Source organism: Cyprinus carpio, chromosome B22 (assembly GCF_018340385.1).
Source record: "Cyprinus carpio isolate SPL01 chromosome B22, ASM1834038v1, whole genome shotgun sequence".
Lineage (NCBI taxonomy): Eukaryota > Metazoa > Chordata > Actinopteri > Cypriniformes > Cyprinidae > Cyprinus > Cyprinus carpio.
In genome coordinates, this window is record NC_056618.1 from 34,272,860 (window position 1) to 34,285,737 (window position 12,878).

Here is a 12,878-nt window from a genome sequence, read left to right on the forward strand (position 1 = left end):
TTGTTAGTCGTTTTGATATTTTATTTAAAAAATTCACAAAAATCTAACCTTTCATTGGAGAATAAGAATTTAAAATGGGGGGAAATATCATTGTGACATAAATGTTTTTCTCTAGTACACATTGGACACAATTAACGGCATCCTTTTGTTCAGTGCTTTTTGAAACCTCCATTTGGCCTCCAAGTGACCCATTTCTGTGTTGTTTTTGAGGTTTGTGTTTGGGTTATTGTACAGTTGGAAGATTCAAAAGTGTCCCATTATAAGATTTCTAACAGAGTCAGTCACTTATTGATTTTTTTATCGGTTGGTATTTGATAGAATCCATGATGCCAAGTGTCTAAACAAGATGTCCAGGACCTCCAGCAGAAATATAGGCCCACAACATCAAAAATACAGCAGTATATTTCATTGTACACATGGGGTACTTTTTTTTCTCTGTGTTCACCAAACCCATCTTGAGTGTTTGCTGCTAAAAAGCTCATTTTTTAGTTTCATCTGACCAGTCCCATTTAAAGTTCCAGTCATGGCTGATAACTGAATATGCTTTAGTTTGTTTTTGGATGAGAGCATTTTCATTTCTTGATTTTTATTTTTTTTTCTCTTGAAACTCTCCCAAACAACATGTGGTGTAGGTGCTGTTTGATTTTTTTTTTTTTTTTTTGGTTTTCTGACCCTGAGACAAAACTACTTTCTGCAGTTCTCCAGCTGTGACCCTTGGAGAGTCTTTAGCTATTCAAACTCTCCTTCTCACCGCACATTTGGACGATATAGACACACGTCCTCTTCCAGGCAGTTTTGTTACATTTTCGGTTGGTTGGAAATTCTTAATTATTGCCCTGATTTTCACTGCTCTAGCTCTTTTCTAAAAGTCACTTTCTAATTTGTCAGAAATATATTCTTTGGGTTTTCTCATTGTGATGGATGATTAAGGGAATTTGGGCTTTGTTTTCCCTCCTATTTATATTCCTGTGAAACAGGAAGCCGTGGGTGGATAATTTCATGTTCATAATCACCCTGGAATACTCAAAATTGTAAATATGACTGGGACTATGCTTCACAGATATTTCACTCATAAGAATTTCTAGGGGTACCAATAATTTTGTCCAATGTGTATTAGAGAAAAACATTTATGTCATGAGATTTTTTTCCCCATTTTCAATTGTTTTAATTCAATGAAAGGTTAGATATTTGTGATTTTTTTTTAAATAAAAGATCAAAATGATTAACAATGCAGATTTATTTTCACAGCCTTCTTTGATCATATTTACCAAGGGTGCCAATAATTCTGACCATGACTGTATGTGTGTGTGTGTATATATATATATATATATATATATTTTTTTTTGTATATCATATATATAGTGTGTGTGTGTGTGTGTATATGTGTATATATATATATATATATATTATATATATATATATCATATATATATATATATATATATATATATATATATACAGGTGCATCTCAAAAAAATTTAATATCTTGAAAAAGTTAATTTTTTCTGTAACTCATTTCAAAACTGAAAATTTTCATATATTCTAGATTCATTATATGTAAAGTTAAACATTAAAATTTTTTTGTTTTAATTTTGATGATAAGAGCTTACAGCTCATGACAGTAAAAAATCCAGTCTCTCAAAATATTAGAATATTTACATTTGAGTTTCATTAAATGGTCATCCCTACAGAATAAATTACGGGTATCTCTTGGTCTTTGAAACCACAACCATGGGGAAGACTGGTGATTTGGCAATGGTCCAGAAGACAATCACTGACACCCTCCACAAAGAGTAAGACACAGAGGGTCAAAACTGAAAGGGCTGGCTGTTCACAGAGTGCTGTATCAAAGCATATTAAATGCAGAGTTGACTGGAAAAAAAAATTAAATGGGTAAGAAAAGGTGCACAAGCAACAGGGATGACTGCAAGCTTGAGAATACTGTCAAGCAAAGCCGGTTCAAACACTTGGGAGAGCTTCACAAGGAGTGGACTGAAGCTGGAGTTGGTGCATCAAGATATATATACAATTTGCATAATTTACCAATTTCTTAATTAATTTTATTATATAAAATTGGCCAATATATAATCACTAATTAATATACTTTAATTTTGAATTATTTATTTTTGTGTGCTTGCATGGCCTAGTTTATATTGTTCCATGGTTTGATTGGGTAAGTTGCCTATATGGTGTGAACTGAGAAATGTCCATGTTACACTAAATAAATTATTAAACCAGCGTATTTCCTAAGAGTTTACAGTATGTGCTTAGTAAAGACTTTGTTTACAAAATCATTTTATAAAATATTATTTTAAGGTTATTAAAATGCCTACTATCGATGTTTTTGTAAATAACACATTCTATAATTTTTCCCTACACATACACTTCTGCAAAGTCATACTTGCGTGCACATAAATGCTCAGTTATTGTGTTTGTACAGCCTCCTCTTCCTCCCTCGTCCTCCTCCAGACCCCAGACAGAGAGTGTAATTACCCAGAGGAGAGAGAGCAGGACCATGGGCATCTGCAGGACTCCCATTACTGTGACTCTGTGTGTGTGTGTGTGTGTGTTTGTGTGTGACCGTTAGAAACCGTTGGAGGGTGTAATATTGACTGGGAGGAGTCAGAAGCAGTGATTGTAGATCCTTTGATGGATGATTCCTATATGTGAATAAGGGAGGACGCATGTGGGAGATTGTACGAGTCTGTCTTTTTTTTCCCCCAGAGCTCTACCCTGGAGGAAAGGAAGAAGAAAAAGAGAGTGAGAGAAAGGGAACCACTGTAGAAAGACAAGCACCGCACAAAGACCAGACAAAAAACAGCCTGGAGAGGAGAAAATAACAAGTGCTGTTATTCCTGAGGGATCTGTGTTCTGTTAGCTTTACTTTCACTCTTTGTTTTTCACATTTTGAGTGTTTTAAGAACCGATACCTGTCCTGTAGTTTATGTTTGGGTGTTCGCAGCTGCAGTAGAGGTTTTGGTCAGGACTGGCTGTCTGAACGCTGAGCTGATGCTTCCCAGCTGTGATTTGTGGATTTGGGGTTTGTTGAGCGCCCTTCTCCTGGCGGGTCAGTCTGGAGCGTGTCCTCCTCACTGCTCCTGCACAGGCACCACTGTGGACTGCCATGGACTTGCCTTCAAAAACGTGCCACGAAATATACCAAAGAACACAGAGCGACTGTGAGTATCATCTGCTGATTGCACGTGTGTCACTGTACGTCACTCTAATGTATGTGCATGATTGTGCATCTGTGAATGGCGTCGGTTGACACTTAACTCCTTTTTTTTCTGTAACATGATATATTTTATGAGCTTGATGCTTACAACTTGAATCTAGTGATATTTTAGATCTAATTTGCTCCAAAAGGTGTATTTGGCAACATCAGGAATGTTTTGAGTTAAAATGTGAAAAAAACCTACGGAAGATTATTTCTTGTTGTTTATTTGTTTTTTAAATATTTTTTTTTTTTTTTTTTTTTTTTTTTTTTTGTTGTGGCTATGTGGGACAAATATTATAATGAGGAATGTACAATATATCAGTGCCATATTGATTATCAGCACATATTTTAGATTTTTGTGGTTATCGGTATCAGTTCAGTTGATATTGGTTATATTTAATTTGCCATTAACAAATCTAAAAACGAATATCCATTTTTTCATACTGTACTTTATAATTTTGTGATTTTATATATATATATATATATATATATATATATATATATATATATATATATATATATATATATATATATATATATATGTGTGTATTTATTATTATTTACTTAAATTCTTAATTTATGTACACAGCTGTATTTATGTACAAACATAAAGATTTAGTACTGGCCATTCATGAGATATAACTGATTGTAAGATATTGCTAATGAAAACTATTCAAAATCATTTTCTGTAAATAAAATAAAAGTGAAATAAAGTAAAATATATTAAATGAAAAAACTTGGCAACTAACTGAAATATAATAAGTTGAAGTCGAAGTACTACAGGTACTAAAATGAAAGCTGAAATAAAAAACGAATTAAGGCTAAATATAAATGCATTTTAAATGTAAACTGAAAATAAAAAAATAAATAATAAAAATATTAATTAGTACTATTATAGAACATAAGTAATATTAACACTGGCAATAACATGAAAATAATTATCGGCTTATCGGTATTGGTTAAATTTTTAATATCAGTACATTACCAGTTTAAAAATATAGCTATTTAGTGCAATATTTAGCTATGTGTGTGTTAGCATGATAAAATCCCTTATTAATCTTGTCTGCATGTGCAAAACTAAACCCAATCTTTTAAATCCCGATAAACAGTGACTTTTGTCTGATGTGCTGAAAGAGTTCAGTGTGTTTACATTGAGATAAACTAATTTACAGAAATTATGTCAGTTACACATGATAGATAGACAGATAGATAGATAGACAGATAGATAATTGGATAGATAGAAAGATAGATAGATGTGTCAGTAATATTTAACTTAGAGAAAGGACGGCACAATTGTTGTGTTCTGGTTTTGTTTACAGTGTCGGCCTTTAAATTATGCACTGGCTCTGTATATGAGCATGTTTGTGTCTCAGAGGTTGGAGTATCTCATGTCAGAGCTCTCAGAGCATGTCCATCAAACCCTCTGTGCAGCTCAAGAGATGACAAATGTAACCGATACTACAGGACATAATGTCCATTGATTCAGAGGGTGTAATTCCAGTTATCATCCTCCTCGAGCACGCTTTCAGATCATACTGAGATGTATCATATGTTTGTTTACTAAGATTGCTGTGTTATAGAGCAGTGCCTCATACTGCAGATCTTGCACTTGAATGATTGGTTCACTCAGAAATGAAGACTCTGTCATGTAGTGCCAAACCTGTTTGACTTGCTTTCTTCTGCGCAAATGTTTGAAGGATCTCTCAGATGTTTCTGTAGACACAATGAAAGTCAATGGAGCCCGAAAGTTTTACACTTCAAAATGGTTCCGGAAAAGTAATCCATACACCTCAAGTGGTTACATCCAAATCTTTAGAATACAACAAACTTAAGAAGTTCATTCACAAATCAAATCAAAACATTCATCAACTCATGTATTCAGAGCCCCAAATCAAATATAGTGATGCGTGAGTGTCATCAAACCCCACTGGCAATAAGTCACGTGACATGCAGGATTACTTTTACGCTTCTTTTATGTCTTTATGAAGGTCTCAATTCATAAAATAAACATACAGGTTTTGAACACCAAACATGGTATGTAAATAATGACAGAATTTAATTTTTTTGGTAAACTATTCACTTAAAGTATTATAAAAGTAGTCCAAATGACTTGTGCGCTGTACTCCAAGTCCTATGATAACTCTGTTAACCGCTGCCTTTGAATTATTGACTCACAAAGTTGAACTGACAAGACGACTCAGTCCCATTCATTAACAAATCATTCAGGCTGGTTTTGTGAATCAGACACAGATTATTTAAAAAGATCGGACATCGCTAATTCTAAGCATAAAGTTGCGCTCAGGGAAATTTTGCGGCAAACAAGGTCCATTGTCTATTGTCAGTGGTGTAGCGATGTATGAAACTGAACTCACACAGAAGTCATTTTCAAACCAGGCAACCTTCTGTTGATCATTGGGGCAAAACCATGTGACCAGCTTGAACCCGTTGCGAAATCCACGTAAGGATATCTTTGGCCCTAAAAACAAAATTCCCAATCACTGGGAATCTAATTGAGATGACTGGATTTGACCCTTGACTGTAAGTGTGACCAGACCTTAAAGCTTTCTACACCCTGCACGATTTTCACAATCTTTTAAGATCATTCAATCAAACTGTGCGACATGGATCTAATAAACTTTGATTCGACATGTATGCAGACTGTATGATGATGACACCTATTGAATCTTAGGCTACAATGAGAGAAAGTTATTTATTTAATAATTCTATAGCAGTTTTATGTTTTATCTCCATATCACGTTGATTTCACATAACATCTTTATTGGCTAGTCAGTAAACGTGGGTCGTAGCAGCAAACACGCTGCGTGATAATCATGCTGAATTTCTGACACTATCAGAAAATTATCGTAGATGCCAATCTTTCGTCTGGGACAGCTGAAAATCATGCAGTGTGTCTCGAGCTTAAGGCTAGGACTTTTCCTCAACAGGAATGATGTTTTAGTACCAACAAACAATTCAGGAAAGTGCCGCAATGAACAATGAAAATGCATTTAGATGAGGTTCAATGTGTTCAACCCTGTTGAACAATTAGCAGTGAAAGCAATATTGATAACAGCAAGCAGCTCTATAATGAGGAGGACAATCCTTAGTGGATGTGCAGCAAAGAGAGTCATTTATCAAGGAGACTGCACTAGCCAAATAATATCCCCCATCGTCCCCTGAGCTTTGCCCCTGCAGTGGTAAAGAATGGAGCTGCGGAGGTGCCGTTATTTGAGTTGACTGGGGGTAGGCGGGGGGTCGTGAAGGAGGGCAAAAGGCTGCTGAGGGCTGCAGTGCTCAAACGGCTCAACATGATATCACTGGCCAATAATAGAGTTGAGAACGGACAGGATATCTGTGTACAGGCTGTTTCTGTCTTTTAAATGAAAAGAATTGAAACTAAATGTAAACTGATTGATTAGATGATCATATTAAATTTCTGGTGTAGGATATCTCTTGTCTCAAATGTTCTGTAAAAGTGTTCATTGTAAGCCTAGCTGTTCATAAGACATCGAATCAGAAGTGATTGGTAGGGGTCGAACTCTGAAGGTGCATAGGTGCATGTGCCAGAATGAGTAACAGGGTTGAAAATGTAGCCTAAATTAATCTGTCACTTAGTAGATCTTAGCTAGTTTGGGACCAGGTGTTTGCTTCTACAAAATATAGTCCAATATAGTCCTGGTTTCTATAAAAATATAGTCCAATAAATTAAATATATGCTCTGTGTAAAATGTGTACACAGGTTGATGGGATGGATGATTTTTAAGGGCTGAACTCTGAAGGTGTCTAGGTGCTTATGTAGGGGTGCTGATAGAGAAAGGTTGTTAACTTTGCAAGGTACAGGGTTGAAAATGTAGGCTAAATTAATTTGTCATTTAGTAGATCTTCATTATTCTGAGGCTAGATGTTGGTTTCTACAAAAATAAAGTACAATAAATACAATTTATGTTGAATATAAACTGTCCAGGCTTAATCTGAAGTATATCTTAGGTAACTCTGTGTGTCTCTAGGGTTTCTGGGGCCGCTGGACAGATTAACTATTGGCTCCCCTCAAAATCATTTTCTGGGGGAATACTAATATGGCTGTTCCCCCCATCTGACCAGAGCCTTAGAGTCATCCCAACATTTCTACCATTACAGCTCTCCTGTGTTTATGTATATGCCAGAACGGGTAATAGAGCTCCAAGTAACAGGATTGAAAATGTAGCCTAAATTAATCTATTACTTGTTGATCTTGGTTTCTTGTTTGTTTATTTTTGGTCAGCAACTTGGGTAACAGGGTTGAACTTGATGCAGTTAATGCAACAATTTGTGTAAAAACTGAGAAAATACAATGACTTTATGTACTTGCCTTTCTGCCATGGTGTATAATACTGTAAAGCTGCTTTGACACAATCTGCATTGTAAAAAGCGCTGTATAAATATTGGTGACTTGACTTGACTTGACTTGACTTTAAAACTTCAAACTGATGTAATTTCCTGGATATCATTATTTTAAAGAATGTTTCATTTTTATTTTTTATTTTAAAAAAAGTTTCCCCTGCATTCTCCACCAAGACTCCCTTTGACTAGATTTTCCACCATGATGAAACTTTGATCTTCTCCATATTTGGAACAAATGACCTTCAGACCATGAAAATTACTTAAAAGGTTCTTAATATTTATATTATATTGTTAGTTAGCCCTGGTAAACAAAATGTGTAAATAATTCAATCTGTTCAACCTTGGTTCCCCGGGGAAAAAAAAAAGTCTAAAATAAACCACCCCAAAGGTTACCTCTGCTGAGAATATGTTTAAAAATATGTTAATTTCTTTTTGTAAAAATTAATTATTGTTTTGCTAATATATTTTCTGGAGATTACCTGCATGAATTATATATTACTCTTTAATGCCATACAACTGTGCTGATGGAAATGAAGGTCTTCTGGTTATGTATATATCTGTGACAAGCTATTAGCTTCTTTTTATAAGCTCTCAAGGAAACTGTAGGGATGTATAGCAGATGAAGAGATCAAGCTGCTTTTGTGGCCAATTTTCCATGTTAATGGTCCCAGTGTTAGCCGCAGATGCTGGACTAATTAAAGGATTAAAGGAGTCACCTCATTCACTACCCTGATTGGTCACACCTGGGCTCTTTTCCACAATAGTGCCATTACAGCCCGTGTCCCAAGTGACACTAGTCTACATGTGTGTGCAAATATATATTTCCACTACAAAAGGGGCAGCCTGTCAGTGTTAACCTCTTAACAATGAATGTAACCCTCCTTTGCATGTGCAAAGTATGGTCTTTATGGATTTTATTTCTTTGGTTTCAGTTTATTCAGGGATGTGTGCTGATGTCCAAAACGTGTCTACATTAATCTCATGTCTGTCAGGGTCAGACTATTGAAAAAATTAATAAGATATACAAGATGACTTTTCTTTCATCAGTACTTCATTTTAAAATACGCAAACTGAATTATCAAAAATCTACACTTATTTAAGCCTCACCTTGTCCACCTCTTTCATACCCATTAATGCATTTTTTTTCCTCTTACCATGTCATATTTTCTGTCATCTGTCCAAGCCACAGTAAATATGAATGTGTTCAAAAAAATATGAGTAAGTATTATAATATAATATAATATAATATAATATAATATAATATAATATCAGAATGGATAACAGGGTTGGAAATATCTAAAATAGGGTAGTTTGGAGTGAAATATTGGCTTGTAGCTAGCATAAATTATTGAAAATATAGAAAATATTTGTTAGGTTCTTTTCTTAAATAACATTGCAATATCAAAAACTTTGGTAACAGAGTTGACAAGTACAGTGAACTCTGCAATTTGTGTACAAATTTAGAAAGTGGAACAAAATTGTAAGCACGTTGTAAAGACACTTCACGGCTTTAATTGCAGTTATTTATTAACCCATTGAGATAGTTATTTTAAGAAAAATAGCAATACATTTCAGTTAATATTTAACTACCAATTCCTCTTTCTTCTTGCTTTTAAAGGGACTTGAACTCAAACAACCTCACACATATTGGTAAGGATGACTTCGCTGGCCTGAAGCACCTCCGAATTTTGTGAGCTTTATTAATTTATTTTTTCACATCAATCTTATGTTTGTTGTATTTTGTAATATAGAGAGATTCTGACATTTAAATACACATTTATATATGACACAACAACAGACAAGAGCACATTTTGGCATGTGAACAACAATTAACAAGCAATCAGTTTTATTGTATTTTAAGTACAGTTTGTAAGCTGTTAGAGGTTGGAATGTGTGGCTGTTCTTCACACTCGCTATTCTCCACTTTGTGTTGAATGCTGGTTTCTTTTTAACTTTCACTGTGCAATACTCTATCAATCTATACAGGCACCTCATGGATAACCAGATCGTCACTATTGACAGGGGAGCCTTCAATGATCTGAAGGAGTTGGACAGACTGTGAGTTTAGAGATACATATTAATTTTTTCTACTATACAGTATTCTTTTTCAAAGGCTTTAACACTATAAAACCTGACATATGAAATGTTAGTAAGAAAAAGCTACTCTTTTGAAATGGAACAGTTTATTAAACCTTTAGACAAAATCAAAAAACAAAAGTCTCTCTATCTCGGTCTCTATTTATCACAATTGGTAACAGGTTTGAAAATATCTTAAGCTAGTTTGGACCAAATGTTGTCTTGTACCTAGTTTACCATAAATTAAGAAAATATTTGTTAGGTACTTTTCTTAAATAACTTTACATTCACGATTACTATGGTAACAGGGTTGACTAAAATTTGTGTACGTAATTAGAAACTGGCACAAAATTATTTCCTTGAAAGCTACAGCATGTTGGGACAGTTAGAAAGTATATCATATTTGATGGATCAGGCTTTTATGGCTCGTATTGTATGATATGAGAATATGGAGCTCAAAAACCCTAATTTTTTATTCAGAGGATCAAACTGAGCAAAATATGCAATTTGGTGAAGATGCTGATATTTATATGGACAAAAAGAAAGATGAATTTCTGATAGCTTGTAATGTAATTCAATGAGGTCTTGACATAACATTATAGAAATGCATAAAATGCATGTACATATCTATCAAAGTTGACTTAGACAGTTGCATATCAAAAATGATACAGTAGGATTTATAGGTTTAATATAATATTTAAAGCATTTAACCCTCAGGTTCTGTTTAAATTGACTGCATTCTTAATATCTGGGGTCCCAGAGTCCCCAAAGCTGGATGTGTAAAATTAATCATAGTCATTTTGAAATTAACCTTAACTTTCCCTTTTACATGTTTTTAATATGTTCCTGCAACCTAATAAAAAATCCAGATTTCACAAAAAAAATCATGGATGCTTTAGCACTGTGCCTGGAATCCAATATAGTAGCATGGTTTTTCTTTGGGATCATTTTGACTTTTCAAATTAATTGCATTTATTTATGTTTTATATAATTTTAATCCTAATCCTTTAATCCTAAATTGGGTTTCCTGAGATGTATGTCTATGTGCTCCCCTCGGGCATCTCAGCGGAATGGGCAATAGGGTTGAAAACATCTAAATTAAGCTAGTTTGAGTCCAACTGTTGGCTTCTGGTTTACCACAAATTAAGAAAATGTTAGAATTTTAATAACTTTGCAATAGCAATCATTTTGGTAACAGGGTTGACAAATACAGGCAAAATTACAATTTGTGTAACTAGCTAGAAACTAGAAAAGAAAAAAAATCTTTAAAAGCTATAGCATGTAGGGACAGTTAGTAAGTAATCTTCAAACTGGGTTTAATTGTGAGCCGCATGTCTTTGTGCTTCCCGCAGGCGTCTCAACCGAAACCGTCTCCAGCAACTCCCAGAGCTCCTGTTCCTGAAAAATCCTGCTCTCTCCAGATTGTGAGTTACTGCTTCCTTATCAAAAACATCAGGAAATGCTTGTTGAGATGAAACCACCCATTCTCAGGCAAAAACATGACAATAACATTAGCATCTGGCTAATTTGACCAGCTTCTACCAATGAATTTGTGCTAAAACACCTTGCGTAGTGACTTCCTAAACAATCACATTTTAATAAGTGCTTAGGTTAGTTAGCTGTGGTTAGATTAAGAGTTTTTAGCACTAAGAAAATATTTGACCCTGGACCACAAAACCAGTCTTAAGTGTCAATTTTTCAAGATTGTTCGAGATTTATACATCACCTGGAAGCTGAATAAATAAGCTTTCCATTGATGTATGGTTTGTTAGGATAGGACCGAGACACAGCTATTTGAAAATCTGGAACCTGAATGTGCAAAAAAATCTAAATACTGAGAAAATCACATTTAAAGTTGTCCAAATGAATTACTTAGTAGTTCATATTACTAATCAGAAAATGTATTTTTGATATAATTACAAAATATCTTCATGGAACATGATATGTACTTAATATCCTAATGATTTTTGGCATAAAAGAAAAATCTATCATTTTGATCCATAAAATGTATTTTTGCCTATTGTAACAAATATACCCGTACAACTTAAAGGGTTAGTTCACCCAAAAATGAAAATTAGGCTGTGTTTTACTAACCTCCGAGGCATCCTAGGTGTATATGACTTTCTTCTTTTAGACGAATCCAGTTGGAGTTATATTAAAAATTGTCCTGGTTATTCCAAGATCTATCATTTCAGTCAGCGGGTGCAGTGCTTCAGTCCAAAAGAATTCAATTCAATTCAAGTTTATTTGTATAGCGCTTTTTACGATACAAATCATTACAAAGCAACTTTACAGAAAATTAAGTTTCTACAATATTTAGTAGTAGCTTATCAGTGGTGATTGTCAGTTCATGTGCATATAGCAGAAATGTTCAGAAAAATCAATAAAAAGACGTAAACAAACAGACGATTAACACTATTAACTGCAATTATGCAATCAAACTTATAGCAAAATGTGGTAGTTCTGTATGTTGTCTCTGGGTTAGCATCATCTGAGGTCCTCTGAGGGGCTGGCAAAAGAAGTTAAATAAAAAGCACCCATCCATAAAAAAAGTGTCTCACATGGCTCCAGGGGGTGAACAAGGCCTCCTGTAGCGAATCATTGCGTTTCTGTAAGAAAATATCCATATTCAAAATGTAATAATCACTTTAAACTAGCTTGCGCTCACTGTTGTAAATGGAAGCAGTACTGGGCAGATGACATATGAGTTCTTCTTTGCGCATGTACTGTTCAGAAGTGACATACGTGGAAACGCAGCATAGAGATCAAAACAAAACAACGGTCACTAATTAGAAGTACAAAGCGAGGATTTGTAAAGAAGAATGTCGGATGATTTCAATACAAGCCAATAGGAGACTGGTTTTCCTTTGCCAAAGTAAGGAATCTTTGCTTCCTTTGATCCTGTAAACAAATGTTGGTTTTCAAGAGACTCACAAGTGCATGCGCAACGCTGACCCCATACGTCATGCTCCCGTAACTGCTTCTGTGTATAACTGTTGGCCCAAGATACATTAAAGTGATTTCTACGTTTTGAATATGGATATTTTTCATACAAAAACGCATAAATTCACTACAGGAGGCCTTTGTTCACCCCCCGGAGCTATGTGAGACACTTTTTTTTTTATTGATGGGCGCTTTTTATTTCACATATTTTGGACTGAAGCAATGCAACACCCGCTGACTGCAATGATAGAGCTTGAAAGAT

The 12,878-nt window shown here is 34.6% G+C and overlaps 1 protein-coding gene across 2 annotated transcripts in view; it reads left to right on the forward strand.

The window, feature by feature from the left end:
- Window positions 1-2,548: 2,548 nt before the first annotated feature.
- The window catches only part of LOC109046835 (slit homolog 1 protein-like), a 32,528-nt gene continuing 22,198 nt past the window's right edge, over window positions 2,549-12,878 (forward strand). The window contains exons 1-4 of one of the 2 annotated variants that reach the window (XM_042749355.1): window positions 2,549-3,179; window positions 9,216-9,287; window positions 9,584-9,655; window positions 11,026-11,097. In XM_042749355.1, the coding sequence (XP_042605289.1) occupies window positions 3,010-3,179; window positions 9,216-9,287; window positions 9,584-9,655; window positions 11,026-11,097 (386 nt within the window). In that variant the 5' untranslated portion in view covers window positions 2,549-3,009. The remainder of the gene's footprint in view (window positions 3,180-9,215; window positions 9,288-9,583; window positions 9,656-11,025; window positions 11,098-12,878) is intronic. The other variant, XM_042749356.1, reaches the window with a different exon arrangement.